General features: G+C 42.3%; 1 protein-coding gene and 1 long non-coding RNA gene across 4 annotated transcripts in view; one reads left to right on the forward strand and one right to left on the reverse strand.

The window, feature by feature from the left end:
- LOC138064168 (guanine nucleotide exchange factor subunit RIC1-like) overlaps positions 1 to 17070 on the forward strand; it is a 42026-nt gene that overhangs the window by 16439 nt on the left and 8517 nt on the right. Inside the window, exons 1-4 of one of the 2 annotated variants that reach the window (XM_068925623.1) lie at positions 1905 to 2239; positions 2399 to 2615; positions 9426 to 9533; positions 14410 to 14486. In XM_068925623.1, the coding sequence (XP_068781724.1) occupies positions 2475 to 2615; positions 9426 to 9533; positions 14410 to 14486 (326 nt within the window). In that variant the 5' untranslated portion in view covers positions 1905 to 2239; positions 2399 to 2474. Of the gene's footprint in view, positions 1 to 1904; positions 2240 to 2398; positions 2616 to 9425; positions 9534 to 14409; positions 14487 to 17070 lie in introns of those variants that run through there. The other variant, XM_068925622.1, reaches the window with a different exon arrangement.
- Positions 1 to 17070, reverse strand: part of LOC104153816 (uncharacterized) — a 42027-nt gene that overhangs the window by 14652 nt on the left and 10305 nt on the right. Inside the window, exon 1 of one of the 2 annotated variants that reach the window (XR_011137466.1) lies at positions 1902 to 2326. The exons of the other annotated variant lie outside the window; for it this stretch is intronic. This is a non-coding gene — a long non-coding RNA (uncharacterized lncRNA). Of the gene's footprint in view, positions 1 to 1901; positions 2327 to 17070 lie in introns of those variants that run through there. 2 annotated transcript variants of the gene reach the window in all.

Raw genomic sequence — 17070 nt, forward strand, 5'->3', positions numbered from 1 at the left:
TCTTAAACGATTCAATATAATAAGCTCAATCTCTTCTGAACTAGTTTATAGGAATGTAATTAAAATGTGCTTAGACAGTTTACTTGCTATATTACGTGCTGTATTATGAAATTGAAAAAAATCCTTTGTTTATTCATGATAAATCTTGCAAAGCAGCCCTCTCTTTGCCTTTGCTAATAAGTAGTAGCACTTGTGAACTGAAGATATAATCTGAAACTAATAAAAATGCTTTACATATAAAGGCAATAATAGAGACAGGAACTACTCCAAAAAAAAAAAAAAATCATCATCTGATGCGTTTTCCACTAAGATAACAGTGCCTGCCTGGTTAAAAATTACAAGGCACTGTAGGCACCATTTCAGGTACAAATGATTGTTTATAGCAAGCAAGCAAGAAAGAAACCGTACCAATAAATACAGCAGCTATTATCCTATTTGTAATTCCACATACCCAACTTTTGAGGGGGAATTTTACATGATTTCATTCTTTCATCCTGCTGCACCTTCTCATGAGATAACCTTACATACAACAACCTTGATTAAAAGGGCTAGAGAGAGAAACATGCATAAATTAAGATTTAGTCCTTGAACATTCCAAAAGTCACTGAGGGCATCATCTCACATACTGACTCCTAAAAAATCTCTTCTCCCACCTTTGCCGTGGCTGTCAAGTTCTTCAAATTCAATTTTTACATGTTGATGCTGAAATAGTTCAGTCCACTGCTGTGAGCACAGCATGAGCCACTGAACATCATCCCGAAGATTTACCTCCCTCAAAGAAGATTGGAGCTTTCATCTTTTCCTTTAAAACCCTTAACAAAAGTAAATGTAATTGCTATACATCACCTATGACATTAATTGCTGCCTTTACTTCTATGGTCACAATGCATAGCAATTAATTTTTTTCATTTCTGTGCAAAGCTTCTAGCATGGTGGAGTACTGGCTCATGTCTAGACCTCCTAAGCACTGTAAAATACAAGTACAGAGTAATATGAAACTCCCTTTCAAGTAGATTTTGGTATGAACTAGAGAACATGCCTAATCTGAGCCCTATATCCTTTATATTTGCCTATTTAAAATATTTGTTATTACTCTGTATGCATCTGTTATTGGTGGACTCTACGGGGATCCCTGTAACATCTAACTGAATATTTGTAACAAGGATTTTCAGTGTTCATAATCTAAGTGGAGAATTTTGCTTAAAAGGGATGAGTGTGTTTTGTCATACAGTGTTACTTCAGTGTGCTGTACCCTTTGGGTTTTCATCCACTCCTCCCCCCCCCCCCCAAGTTTTGGGTCGTTGTACCTTTAAAGAGAGGGCTGTACATGCCCGGAACACACAGCATATACGTGTTTTTGGCTTAACTAGATTTGCTTGGTGACATCCCATCAGGGAGCCTTCCTGCCCATGGTCACAGAAAGATGGTGGGAAAAATTGATCTTCCCCAGGGTTGCCTCACGGAACTGTGCTTAGGTTCAGGCATAACAGAACAGGTGCTGACTACGGAGAGGAAAGGCTCTCTTAACCCCCCGCGCGACCTATGCACAACTCCTCTCCTTCCCCTCTCTCCCTTAGCAGCAATAGGAGTAAAGGAGAAAGTTCTTGTGCACCTGCGCGCCACTTCCCTCCCCACAGACACGCGTACCCCTACAGCTGTTTTTCTCCCCATCCCCCAGCTCTGGTGCACACATACTTCCACCTAGGTCATTAACACAAAGATTTTAGGGAAGGGGGAAGGAAGTTATAGCCCCCTCCAACGTCACTTCCGTGTTATCCTGCCGAGGGCGCCAATCAGTGCTCCCTCTTCTGCTCCCTTTTCCTCCTCCTCCTCCTCCTCCTCCTCCTCCTCCTCCTCCTCCTCCTCCTCCTCCTCCTCCTCCTCTTCTTCCTCTGTCTTACCGTGGAGCTGCTGTTGTGTGTGCAGTTGTGGTGTTCGGAGAGGGGGAGATATGGCAGTGGTGGCCTCAGTGGCGACAGCGAGGACTGGAGTGAGAGGCAGCTGGAGGAGAGAGGAGCTGCAAGCGTCGCAGCTCTGGCGAGCTCTCTTGGAGCAGTGACCGGATGCTTCCCCTCCTACTCTCCAGACCGTCCGTCCTCGATGGCTGTGCGCTCTGCTTCCCTCCGTGAGGGCTCCGGCTAGGCTGAGCGGCCATTGGGGAGAAGGGCCCACGGTCTTTGGCCACAGCTCTGATTGCAGGCAGCGGATTAAGAAGACTTAGTTCTTCCCACCAGGGCTGGTACGGAGCAGCGGTGCTGAGGCGAGGGTCCCTGCGGCTGGGCAAGCCGGCGAGTGTCTCTGCTCGTGGTTATGCTTGTTCTGCTCTGGGTCGGTGGTCAGAGTCCTCTGTCCAGAGATCATCGGCCGTGGAATTGAGCATTCCTGCTACTCTTCCTAGGTTGATGTCCCCGCTGCCCCCTGCCTAGGCTTGAGTGCGCTGAGAGCCCGTTCCCCGGGAAGAGAAGTCTCTAGCCATGTATTTTCTCAGCGGCTGGCCCAAGAGGCTGTTATGTCCTTTGGAATCCATGGAGCAACCTCTTCACATCCAGGCAGATCCACAAAAGACTTTCTTCACAGTGTTATTCCCATCTCAGCTCAGCATCTGGTACAGCAGAGTGAGTATCCTACTGTCAGCCTTCAAATCCTAGCCTCCTGACTAAACCTCACCTTGCTCCAACCCTTCTTCTTTAAAATACATTTATTCATTCCTGACTCAGAAAGGGTTGTGAAGACCTAGGACTAAATCTTATCAAATACTCTAATACTTGGGAATCTTTCTTGTGAATTGGTTCTATTAAGTGAAGCTTTTTATTGTTTTTATATATTTGCATGACAGTATGCAGCTATCAGTCTCCTTGGAGTGAGCACCTGTTACTACTGAAAATGAGACTTCTAAACAATTTTTCCCACTTTGACTTGAACTAGTATATCAACATATTATAAAGGATGTTTGATAATAATCCTTCTCTTGCAAGCACACATCACATATCTTATGGTTGCATGTTTTGTGATCAGTGTTTTTTGCACCTAAATTTTAGAATCCAAGGGTCTAGCCAAACCAAATTGGTTAGGTACCAAATCTTCAGTCAAGTGCATATTTGTCGTTACTTTCAAGACTCGGGCTTTATTCAAGTGTAATTGTGTAACGCAAAAATTCCCAAGCCTCTTTTAGTTGTGAACCCATTTAACTGATCTGTAGCCCTGGGCATAAGAGTTAACGTGGAATGATATTGAATTTGTCAGGCTCTTGTTTTTGAAATTGCTGCTCTAGCAGCATTCAGCATAAGAATATTTACATAATTTGTATAAATACCTTGCACTAAATGAAAACTTAACCTTTTCCCTTTGATTGACTTGGTTTAGTTAAAAAAAAATGTTGCTTGTCTTTTTTTTTTTTTTTGACGCAATCTTCGGAAGCAGCTGTGGTATTGGGTTGAACTTCTGGTACTGGATTTATCTAAATACTACCTAAACTAGGCCCTAAATCTGTTTTTAAATAACTCTATATCCAGTTAATTTATAGTATACATCTCAAATTACAGGAGAGAAGCAAAGAGAGCAATCTTAGATGATATTCAGAGGTACCAAATGGCAGTCATAGCCTTAAAAGCTTGTTTTAAGTTATGCTGAAATGTCATCACTTTACATTGGTATGCTGTGCTTTGCACAGCGATCCATTAGTTGTGGAGTTCCTGTGGCCCCCGCACGTGCCTCCCTCCGCCATGTTTAATTATGGCATATTACTCCCAGGCTCTATGTTGTATGAACATCATCACAGGGCCTCTGGTCTTCTTTAAGTTCATGTGTGCTTAAATATGTTGTGTAGACATAACCTCATATTTTATAGAAACAGAATAATCTAGACTGGAAGGGACCTCTGGAGGTAATATCTAGTCCAATCCCCTGTTCAAAGCAGGTCTCACAAGTGCCAAATAGAGGGGAATACTCTTGTCTCTGGAATACTGTATCCAGTTTTGGGCTTCCCAGTACAAGTCGAACACTGACATACTGGAGCTAGTTCAGTGGAGGGCCACCAAGATGGTCAAGGGACTGGAGCACATGACGTATGAGAGGCTGAAAAAAAATGTGTTTCTTCAGTCTTAAGAAGAGAAGGCTTGGGGGATCTTATTGCTGTTTTTCTATGCCTGATGGGAGGGTGTGGAGAAGACAAAGTCAGACTCTTCTCGGAGGCATGTAGCAAAAGGATGAGAGGCAACAGTCAGAAGTTGCAGCAAGGGAAATTCCGATTAGGTATAAGGAAACACGTTTTCAGCAAGGGTGGTCAAACACTGGAAGAGGTCGCTCAGAGAGGTTGTGGAGTCTCCATCCTTGGAGTTATTCAAACCTCTAGCTGGCCGAGGCCCTGAGCAGCAACCTGATCTAGTTAACCCTGCGTTGTGCAGGGGGTTGTACTAGAGAGTACCAGAGGTCCCTTTTGGCCTATATAATTCTATGATTCTATAACTGTTTCCATCGACCTCCAGGCTGCACTCTTGCTAATAAGGCCCAGTGTGTGGTTGGCCTGCTTTGCTGCAAGGGTGCGTTGCTGGTTCATGTTCAACTTGTTGCCCACCAGGACCCCCCAGGTCCTTTTCTGCAAAGCTGCTTTCTTGCCAGTTGGCCCCCTAACCTGTATTGGTGCATGGGGTTGTTCCATCTGGACTGTGATGGACTTTGCACTTGCATTTGTTGAATTTCATGAGGTTCCTGTTAGTCCATTTCTCCAGCCTGTCCAGATCCCTCTGAATAGCAGCCCTGTCCTCCAGCATGTCGACTGCTCCCTCCAATTTGGTATTGTCCACAAACTTGTACGTTATGTCCCATCATCCAGGTAGTTAATGAAGTCATTAAGTGATATTGACCCTAGTATTGATCCCTGAGGCACGCCACTGGTAACTGGCTGCCTGTTGGACTTCATACTGCTGATTACAACCTTTTGAGCCCAGCAGTCCAGTCAATTTTCCACCCACCTTATTGTGCACTCAACCAAATTGATAAGACATGGACTGGCTGTAAGAATCCTATGGGATACTGTGTCAAAGGCCTTGCTACAGTCAGGGTAAACAACATCCACTGCCCTTCCACAGAGACAGTCATCTCATTGCAGAGAACTATCAGATTGGTCATGCATGATTTGCCCTTGGTGGGCAAACCCAGGTGAGGCTGACTGGCCTGTAGTTCCCCAGATCCCCCTCTTTGCCCTTCTTGAAGATAGGAGTAACACTTACTTTCTTCCAGTCCTCAGGAACCTCCCCTTATCTCCATGACTTTTCAAAGATGATAGAGCATGGCCTTGCAATGACATCGGCCGGTTCCTTCAGCATCCTCGGATGTGTCCCATCAGGTCCCATGAACTTATGTATGTCCAATTGGCTTAAGCAATCCCTAACTTGATTTTTCTCTACTGTGGGTGCTGCTTCACTCTCACAGACTCTGCTGGTAGACTCAGGGACCTGGGAAGCCTGAGGGCAAACCTTACCAGTAAAAACTGAAGCAAAAAGGGAAATGCCAAGTCCTGTACCTGGGGAGGAATGACTCCATGCACCAGTATAGGATGAGGGCCAGCTGACTGGAAAGCAGCTTTGCAGAGAAGGACCTGGGGGGTCCTGGTGGGCAACAAGTTGAATGTGAGCCAGCGGTGCACCCTCGTGGCAAAGAAGGCCAACAGCATCCTGGGCTGCATTAGGAAAAGCATCACCAGCAGGTTGAGAGAGGTGATTCTTCCCCTCTACTCAGCACTGGTGAGACCACATTTTGATTGCTGTGTCCAATTCTGGGCTCCCCCAGTACAAGAAAGAGATGGACATACTGGAGCGAGTCCAGCGAAGGGCCATGAAGATGATTAAGGGATTGGAGCATTTGACTTGTGAGGAGAGGCTGCAAGAGCTGGGATTGCTTAGCCTAGAGAAGAGAAGGCTTGGGGGGGATCTTTTCAATGTGTCTAAATACTTGATGGGAGGGTGTAAAGAAGATGTAGCCATGTCTCCTCAGTGATGCACAGTGACAGAGTGAGAGGCAGCGGGCACAAACTGAAGCAGCATGGGGAACAAACAGGAGGAATTAGAGATCTTTGTGCAGTTGCAGGGCTACGATCTCATTGGAATCACAGACGTGTGGTGGGATAGCTCACAGAACTACTAGAGTTCTGCAATGGATGCAATGGGTACAGGCTCTTTAGGAAGGACAGGCTGGGAAGGTGAGGAGGGGGGGAGTTGCCCTTTATGTGAGAGAGCAGCTGGAATGTGTGGAACTCTGCCTGGGGACGGCTGATGAGCCGGTTGACAGTTTATGGGTTAGGCTCAGAGGGCATACCAACATGGACGATGTTGTGGTGGGGGGGTCTGCTACAGACAGCCTGATCAGGAAGAAGTAGATGAGGCCTTCTTCAGACAACTGGAAGAAGCCTCACGTTTGCAGGCCCTGGTCCTCATGGGGGACTTGAACCACCCCAATATCTGCTGGAAGGACAACACAGCAGGGCACGAGCAATCCAGGAGGTTTCTGGAGTACATTGATGATCCCTTCCTGACACAGATGAAGGGGGGCTCATGAGAGAGCTGTTTGATTTTCAAGGATCACCTCCTCCAAGCTCAAGAATGGTCCATCTTGATGTGCCGGAAGTCAAGCAAGAGTGGCAGGAAGCCTGCATGGATGCACAAGGAGCTCCTACCTAAACTCAAACATAAAAAGGAAGCCCACAAGAGGTGGGAGCAGGGACAGGTGACCTGGAAGGAATATAGAGAAACTGTCCGAGTGTGCAGGGATGGGGCTAGGAAAGCCAAAGCCCATCTGGAGTTGAATCTGGCGAAGGATGTGAAGGGCAACAGGAAAGCCTTCTTATAGATATATCAGCAGCAAAAGGAATACTAGGGAAAATGTGGGCCTGCTGCTGACTGGGACAGGAGAGCTGGTGACAGGGGGCACAGAAGAAGCCGAGGTACTGAATACCATCTTCACTGTGGTTTTTACTGGTAAGATTTGCCCTCAGGAATCCCAGGCCGCTGAGACCAGAGGGGGAAGTCTGGAGCAATGGAGACTTACCCTTGGTGGAGGAGGAACAGGTTAAGGAACATTTAAACAAACTGGGCATACACAAGTCCATGGGACCTCATGGGATGCATCCACGAGTGCTGAGGGAGTTGGCTGATGTTATTGCGAGGCCACTCTCAATTATCTTTGAAAGGTCAAACACTGGACCAGGTTGCCCAGAGAGGTTGTGGAGGCTCCATCCTCGGAGATGGTCACAACCTGACTGGACATGGTCCTGGGCAACCTGCTCTAGCTGACCCTGCTCTGAGCAGGTGAGGTTGGACTAGACGAACTCCAGAGGTCCCTCGGAACCTCAACTGTTCTATGATTCTATGATCTTAAGCTTCAAAGAAAAAGTCACATGTTGGACAAAATTGTTATGACAGCTTGTACTCTTAACGATAACTCCTTTAGACTTGTCCTAAAATTGCAAGGCACCAAATGAAATTGACTTGCAAACCAGTTCAATTATAACTCACTGTTACTATTATATGCAAAAGTTTCTTCCAAATTCTCAGTCATAATAGCAGCTTGAAGGAATATCACAAGGACTTTATAGTATAAACATTGCCTGTATGTTCTGTAAAAGTATTGATAAATAACTGTGCTACAGAGTGCAGTACTGAGGTACTATAAAAGTGTTTGCCTGCTACTAAAATGCTTTAAGCACAGGGACAGAAAGTTGGTCTCAATCATTAGTGCAGATTACAGAGACTGAAGTAAATCTATATTTGGCAAGACACTTTTTTTCCCCCTTGTATATCAAAGGTAATTAAGGTAGGTTTAAGCCAAGAAATGAAAAAGATTGTTCTTCTGAAGTACACATCAAAATGACTCTTTTAAGTCATTAGTTATCTATTTAGTATTAGATGGCTTGATTTGCAAATAGCTGCAATAGAAGAAACTGAATTGAAAAAGCTAGTGTAGATAGTTCTTAGGTTAAAGATTAGCTTGCTTGTTATAAATTTCAGTGTAACTATTTAACTCTATTCTTGGTAACCCAGTCCTTTGTGGATGCAAAATTTAAATAGAGCACTCTTTATTACAGAATGCTAAGATAGCAAAGTCAAACTCTGAATTCACCAGAGCTAAGACTGCCTATGCAACATTAATTCAGCTCCTTTTTCATATGCATTATGGAAGTCTTTGATTGCATAGTTGCATATTATTTTTCTTTTAAAATAATTTGTTTGTAACCCCTAGTGGATGGGGCGTGGTCTTGTTGGGTTTTTTTGTTTGTTTTTTTAACTAATTCTACAATGTGGTGGTAATGGACACTCACATAGTGAAAGGAATGAGTGCTACTCAGCTTTTTTGTTCCTCTTTGAGGCTCCAAAGAGGAGTGTGCTCTTTTTGATACAGAATTCTCTTCTCCAACTCGAAAGATAAATTGGCATTGGAACAGTTGAGGAGAGCTATTATAATGATTAGGGACAGTCTCTTTTACAAGAAGAGAAGAGCTTGACTTGTTTAACTTAATTGAAGGTTGAGGAAATACAGTTGCCATCTAACTAATATACACACGCATTCCCCCTCCTTCCCCGGGGCAGGGAGTGAATACATGTTTAAGCTAAAAAGCCATCATTGGCTCAAGAACAAGTTATTACAAACTGGTCTTGAATACATGTAGGCTGGTGATTAGAAGAATGTTCCTAATCACTGAAGCAGTGAGGAATAACTTTCCACTAGGATTTGCTATTGCAACTCCCAACTGCTTTCATGAGAAGGATTATGTGACTTGGTGCTTATGATGGCAGTCTCTGGGCTTGATGATCCAAGAGCTCTCCTCTACTTCTAGGAGGAGAGGTGCTAGTTGATGCATCTCATAAGATCATATCTGGAATCTTTTCCTCAAAGCATAGAGGTTGTGTGGCTGCTTAATTTCTGACTACCTTTTGCACCTAATAGGTACAAAGCAGATTTCTTTAGTCTCACTTTCTGCATTGTCCCAACAACTTAGTAGAAACAAAACAAAGATTGAACCAATTCCTCATTATAGAAGATTTCATCCTAAATGTTTTGACAGTACTTTCTATTATAAGAGCTTGTTTGAAATGTTTTGCTTATCTCGAGTAACAGTCACCCTGTCTAATCTGCAACTACTTGTATGCTCTATAATGACTTCATATTGGATGACTGAAGTATTTTATTTAAAGGACCTTTTTTTTTAAGATTAAGATTGACAGTGCCACAAGTATTATGCATAATCTCTCTTTAAAAGCACTGTGTAATTCATTGTCAAATATACACTAACAATTTATTGAACCTGTATTTTTAAAGGGAAAATTATACTCTTGTTAAATTAACAATCTTTTGCTGTTGCATAACAAGATAATAAAAAAAATTCCATTCCTTTTAGACATGTCATGTAGTTATCATTGTTATCCTTTCCCCAGCCAAGTGTATTAATTGTAAGCTACAAGGAACCATCAAAATCAACTTCCCAGTTTGGACCTTATAAAGGAGCAGAATGGAGGCCTAATAGCACCATGATAGCTGTTTCGGTAAGTAGGGAATTTTTTCATATTGTGAGGTTAAACTAATGTGGAGAGGATTTTGTTTATCGTTAACTTCCATGGAAAGACCTGCTGACAAGATGTAACCAATATTTACCTTGTCTATATATAACACCCAGTTCTTTAGATAACTTAAGTAATTGTCATTAAGAAAGCTTCTAATTTTTTCCCCGAAGAATTACAATTCTTTATTTATATTAAAATAATGTTCAGAAGCATAAGCCAGGATCCAGCATCTCATTGCTTCAGTAGTCTCATCACAAACTAAATATGATTCTTTCTGTAGGGAATTTAAAGACAAGTCGTGACAGATGAATAAAATAGATGAGGAGGAGATAAGTGACATGAATGTATCTAACTTGATAAATAGTTAAGGTTTACAAGTGTTCCAGAAGAGGTGAGTCTTAAGAGGATAAAACAGTGGCTTTATTGAGGTGTGAGGAGTTTTTGTGAGAGTGGCATGAAAATCAGCAATGAAGATTTGGAAATGAAAAAAATTAATTGCTATGCATTGTGACCATAGAAGTAAAGGCAGCAATTAATGTCATAGGTGATGTATAGCAATTACATTTACTTTTGTTAAGGGTTTTAAAGGAAAAGATGAAAGCTCCAATCTTCTTTGAGGGAGGTAAATCTTCGGGATGATGTTCAGTGGCTCATGCTGTGCTCACAGCAGTGGACTGAACTATTTCAGCATCAACATGTAAAAATTGAATTTGAAGAACTTGACAGCCACGGCAAAGGTGGGAGAAGAGATTTTTTAGGAGTCAGTATGTGAGATGATGCCCTCAGTGACTTTTGGAATGTTCAAGGACTAAATCTTAATTTATGCATGTTTCTCTCTCTAGCCCTTTTAATCAAGGTTGTTGTATGTAAGGTTATCTCATGAGAAGGTGCAGCAGGATGAAAGAATGAAATCATGTAAAATTCCCCCTCAAAAGTTGGGTATGTGGAATTACAAATAGGATAATAGCTGCTGTATTTATTGGTACGGTTTCTTTCTTGCTTGCTTGCTATAAACAATCATTTGTACCTGAAATGGTGCCTACAGTGCCTTGTAATTTTTAACCAGGCAGGCACTGTTATCTTAGTGGAAAACGCATCAGATGATGATTTTTTTTTTTTTTTGGAGTAGTTCCTGTCTCTATTATTGCCTTTATATGTAAAGCATTTTTATTAGTTTCAGATTATATCTTCAGTTCACAAGTGCTACTACTTATTAGCAAAGGCAAAGAGAGGGCTGCTTTGCAAGATTTATCATGAATAAACAAAGGATTTTTTTCAATTTCATAATACAGCACGTAATATAGCAAGTAAACTGTCTAAGCACATTTTAATTACATTCCTATAAACTAGTTCAGAAGAGATTGAGCTTATTATATTGAATCGTTTAAGATATTGCATCTTTTCTGTGATGTTGGGATCCATTTGCCCAAGAGCCCTTATGGTTCAGTTGAGAATCAGACTGGCTTTAATCTCCTTTTGGCTAAGTTATCGTACTTCGAAATATTTCTCTAGCTAAACGCTTACTGTTCTTTCTGACAAACAGTGGAAATCTAAACCCTCGTGTCTTAGAATTCGGGAAACTTCAATTTTGCAAGCTAAAGTGACTCGTATTCATAACGGTCAAGACAACTGTTGAAACCCTGAGTGTCATGAGGTTCCGAATACTCTTCATAACATCTCCTACATGTAGCTGTGTATTCAAACATGTTTGTTATGTCAGTTTGAACACCCCCTTTCACTTGTTTTTGCAAGATCTTTTTAAATAAGCATTTGGAATGTTTGACGTTTCACTTGAATCAGATAACTAACGAGTCCTACCACTGGGGCCAGATGTGTGAATGTTGATTCTTTTATTGGAGGGAGGGAGGGAGGGATAGAAAGAAAGAAAAGGCAGCTTCAGGAGCTTAATGAGGACGATAGTCCTGCCAATGCAAAGCGATAATTTTATCTTCAAGTAAAAAGTTTAGTGAATTTTTGTTCTAGGGGATAAACTTGTTGACTCCATGAAAGAAAAACATTACTTGAGAAAATATTTTCTTCCTTCTTTGTAACCTTTTCCAGCAAGGAGAAAACTAATGAGTGTAAATCATGAAGCAATAGCGGATGCACAAATAAAAGAAAATCAATGTCACAGGTAGCATAGGCTATTTAAGTTAACTGCTGAAGTCCTGTGCAATAACTAAATATATTAATTTGAAGGCTAAAATAGGTGGCTTGCAATTTCTCATCTGTCATTACCTGTGCCCCACAGTTCCATGCTTGCTGCAGTTTGTAATAATAAATCCATGGTGTACTTTGTGTTTAAAAAAGGTGAGCAAGCAGAAATACAATAAGCAAATGTACCATTTGGCTAATTAACTACAATTTTATTAAGCGAGTTGAGGAGAATATTCTGGACTTAATGTCAAGACATTAGTAGAACTGCCATCTACAGTGTTCTCTTATTGCTTTCTCAATGTTGGAGCATTTAGAAACTTCTCCATGAAAAGAACTCTCTCTGCAGTTTATGATCTGAATAATAGTGATTTTTATTTTAAACACACATAACGAAAGCAAACTTTGATCTGGCATACAAGGCTTTTTAAAAACAATCTCAAGTTGCTTTAAAAGCTACCCAGTTAAACAAGCTTTAGTAGTTATCGCATTCATCCCCTAGCAGTGCTAGCTTCTTTTAGCAGTAGTGTCTTCTCTCGCTAAACTGTTGGAGCATTTCTAAAGTGATCTCTTGCTTTGGACCGTCTTTGTTTCATATTTTCTTTTTGTTGATGTCTGTAGAGCCCAATCCTAGCCAATATTTTAAACTGGTCTCTTTCCTTTCTCCTGATACGCGGCAGTTTCTTCTCGCATCCTGTTGCTGCTTTATTTTTAGCATCTTTCTTTAACTCTTCCAGTGTTACTTCAGACTTGACTTAGGCTGACTCAGGATATCCTACAAACATTTTGTTTCTTGTCTAGATTGGCATTTACACATATGGTTGCTAATTCCGGTAATTAAACTTGTGAACTAGAGTAAGACACTTCAGTTTAGAAAAGTGTGCAAGGCATTTTAGCCCTTCCCCTGCTGCAGGCAGTCTTCCAATACAGTCTACTCTTCTGGGCCCATTCCCACAAATGAAATGTAACCTTATTGAACTTCATAGCATATAATTCATCTATATGGTTTCTCCCTTGCATTGCACTGAATGTTTACTCTTTGGTCTGTAGGCAGATATACCTTTCAGGTCAATACGACAGTCCATTCTGATAAGAGCAATCAGGGAATGAAAGTGATGGTTACTTAGTAAGTTTCACTGCAAAACAGTCTCATCTCTTATAATGTAGGAAACTAACTGGGGGGGGGGAGAGGAATCAACGTGCAGCAAGCTTATGGTAGAATGCTTTTATAATTCAAGGAACTATTTGTGGTATTTAAGGCTCTATTCAAAAGTGAGCCTTGTAACAACAGCAGCTTGCACTTTGGATGGAATTCAGGAAGGCCTTTTGTATCTTAACATCGGCATAAAGAAGTTTTGCAAGTATTGTTTTTACTTTTTCTTCCAGCATAAGACAATCTACGAGTTAAATGCTTATGATGGATAAGTAATGGAAAGAACCTGCATAGATGTTAGAAAAAAGTTCATGTGCGTGCGTGCGTGTGTGTACATATATATGTATAAACTATATAATACCTCAAAATTATTTTACTTCATAGGGAAAAGCTTCCACTTATTTTCAGCCTGTCTCAAGATCAGCACTATGGTACCTATTTTGTTCTTGAACAAGAAAAGATATTTGCTTTGCAGAATGAGAACAACTGCATTTTTCTTAAACATGTTCCTGGTCTTTCTTTGAAGTTGAAACACAAATTTCATTTGTTACAAAGCAAAACGTTTGCGTGAAAACCCCCCTGTAAACTGATGGACTAAGCTAATGAGCATTTTTCTTGATTATTGAAAGGAGTGGGGGGAGGAACCAACCCAACCCTGCAAAGAGTCCTTGAAACCTTTCATTTCATGGCTTCTTGTTTTCAGTCATATTATGTTGGGTACGTGCCCATCTCATAGTAAAATGATTAGAAAGAAACACTGTTTAGCTGGAATGCATTTGCCTATTTGTCTAAATGATAAATTTATGGGTTTATATATATATATATATATATATCTATATATCATACCACCTAATGGTTGGACAACTAACCTTACTGGTCACCTGTCTCTCCTGTATTTATGCAAGCACTGGATCAGCTTTTAGCCTTGACTAGAAGATCTGATGACTAAATGTTTTACATTTGTTAGCTAAATAGTGTTATAGTTGCTATCTAAAGGTACTGGGTGATGAGAGGATTTAAACCAAAACAAACAAGCCAAAACAACCAACTAACCTACCGGGATGCCTGACACTGAGAGGCCATACTTAGCTCCTGTGTACCCTTTAGTGTCCCTAGGTGTCCAAATCCCCGTACATCTTGCTCTGAGTGCCTACTACATTCTACTAGATGCCTTCATATGTTAACTCTGCATTTTAGTGGGAATTAAGTGCCCTGTGTTTCTGAAAATTCTCAGGCAGCTTTCCATCTCAAGTATTTGAGCCTATAAAAATCAGAGCCCAATCCCTTCATGCTGAATTCATCTCTCAGTAACGTTCTTCATTTTTTCTCCTTACTGACTGATCTGTATAGTGGCTTCTAAGGGAATTGTATGGATTTTATCAATAATTAATTTCAAAGGATAAGCTGTTTAATATCGCTGAAACTGGTATGAGCATCTGTGTTGGTGTTCACTTAGTTTGAGACTTGTCTAGCAGTCGCAACAGATTTTCATAGATTTTGCACATACAGCTTGATTAGGTGTTGTATATCTTACCAGTGTTTCTCTTTCAGACTGTAAATGGATACATCTTATTTTTTGATCTCCTGTCAGCAAGAGAAAAATATATTTATGAGCCTGTGTATCCCAAGTAAGTATCTTAAACTTTATACTTTTTTTGTGTCTCTATAATATAGAAAATTGCATGCAGTCAAGTCTTCAGCAAAATTAACAATAAAAGTGTTCTTGCAAAGTGTATTTTAAAATTGGAAGGATATGTGAAGTATCATTCCTATGAGTTGAAGTCAATTCAGAAGAGAAGTTGATCTAGCTGTTTTGTTGTACACAGGTAAGATTCTTTAGCTCCATACTATCAACAACTTCATTTGTTCAACTGAGCTGGTCAAAAACCACTAATTTTGTTAGGAATTATTGGGGAGCAAGTCTCTTACAGATTCCTCCACTCCCACCATTTTTTATTGAATTAGAAGAATCTTTAAACAAGTTGGAAAGAAATTGCAAGTCTATAGGAAGAAAATAATAAATATTTCAAATAAAAATGTAGTTGTATATTACCCGTAGTGTTTAATGTTGATGTGATCCTCTTAGTTCCCTTACTGTGACCCAAAGAATATCGAATCAGACTGGTTAAGGCTGGAAGGGACCTCTGGAGATTGTCTAAGTCCAACCCTCCTGCTCAAAGCAGGGTCAACTAGAGCAGGTTGCTCAGGACTCTCTCCAGTTGGGTTTTGAATATCTCAAAGTATGAGAACTCCACAACCTCTCTGGGCAACCTGTTCCAGTGTTTGATCACTCTCACAGTAAGAAGTTCTTATGTTTAAGTGGAATTTCTTGTATTTCAATTTGTGCCCATTGCCTCTTGTCCATTCACTGGATACCACTGAGAAGAGTCTGGTTCTGTCTTCTTTACACCCTCCCACCAGGTAGTCATACACATTGATAAGATTTCCACCCGAGCCTTCTCTTCTCCAGGGTAAACAATCCCAGCTCTCGCAGCCTCTCCTCCTAGGTCAGGAGCTCCAATCGCTGTGGCCCTTCGCTGGACTCGCTTCAGTATGTCCACATCTTTCTTAGCCTGGGGAACTCAGAACTCCACACGGGACTCCAGGTGGGGGGTCTCACCGGTGCTGAGCAGAGGAAGGATCACCGCCCTCGACCTGCTGGTGACGCCCTTCCTAATGCAGCCCAGGATGCTGTTGGCCGCCTTTGCCACAAGAGCGCATTGCTGGCTCATGTTCAACTTCTTGTCCACCAGGACCCCCCCCCCAGGTCCTTCTCTGCAAAGCTGCTTTCCAGCCAGTCAGCCCCCAGCCTGTACTGGTGCATGGGGGTTATTCCTCCCCAGGAGCAGGACTTGGCTTTTCCCGTTGCTGAATTGCATGAGGTTCCTCTTTGCCCGTTTCTCCAGCCTGTCAAGGTCCCTCTGAAGGGCAGCACACCCATCTGGTCTATCAGCCTCCCCTCCCAGTTTTGTATCATCTGCAAACTTGCTGAGGGCGCGCGCACTCTGTCCCATCATCCAGCTCATTACTGAAGAGGCTAAACAGTATTGGCCCCAGGATTGACCCCTGGGGGACACCACTAGTGACTGGCCTCCAGCTGGACTTCATGCTGCTGATCGCAACCCTCTGAGCCCAGCAGTTCAGCCAGTTTTCAGACCACCTCACCGTCCATTTATCCGGTCCATACTTCACGAGCTTGTCTATGAGGATGGTATGGGAGACAGTGTCAAAAGCCTTAAAGTAGAGATAAACAGCATCCGCTGCTCTCCCCTCATCCACCCAGCCAGTCATCTCATCATAGAAGGTTATCAGGTTGGTTAAGCATGAAGAAGGCCTCATCTACTTCTTCCTGATCAAGCTGTCTGCAGCAGACGCCCACAACAACAACAACCACCATGTGAGTCTGCCCTCTAATCCTAACCCCCTAAACTCTCAACTGGCTCATCATCCATCCCTTGGCAAAGCTCCATGCATTCCAGATGCTGTTTTGCATAAGGGGCAACTCCCCCTCCTTGCCTTCCCAGCCTGTCCTTCCTAAAGAGCCTGTATCCATCCACAGCAGCACTCCAGTCGTGTGAGCTATCCTACCACGTCTCAGTAATCCCATTAAGATTGTAGCCCTGCAATTGCACAAGGACCTCTAATGCCTCCTGTTTGTTCTCTATGCTGTGTGCATTAGTGTACAGGCACTTCAGAGCGGCACCCAGTCTTACTGACTTCCTAAATAAAAAAAGGGAGGGGGGGTAGGAGAGCTTTCCCCATAATGCTGTCCTGTAGGCACTTCCTTATTTATGTGCCTACACTTGGGGTGACCCCGCTTCAGCCCTGTTTTGTTGAACGTTTCGACCCTTCTGTTCACATCACCCTGTGCTTGCCTACCTGGTCTACCACTTCCTCAATTGGCAGTGAGTCATCTCCCTCCTCCCATCATTCCTAGTTTAAAGCTCTCCTCACCATGTTGGCCAGCCTGTTGGCAGTGAAGCTTTTGCCCCACTTGGTCAGGTGGATCCTGTCTCTCCCTATCAGTCCTTGTTCCCTAAAGAAGGTCCCCATGGTTGTAAAAGCCAAATCCCTGTCATCAAAACCAGTTGCACAACCAGTTGTTGACCTGCGGGATCCATCCACTCCTCCTCAGGCCCTTTCCCCCTCACCAGCAGTAGTATTGAGGAGAAAACCATCTGGGCCCCCGTGCCCTTGACCCTTACCCCCAGA

Source organism: Struthio camelus, chromosome W (genome assembly GCF_040807025.1).
Source record: "Struthio camelus isolate bStrCam1 chromosome W, bStrCam1.hap1, whole genome shotgun sequence".
Classification (NCBI taxonomy): Eukaryota; Metazoa; Chordata; class Aves; order Struthioniformes; family Struthionidae; genus Struthio; species Struthio camelus.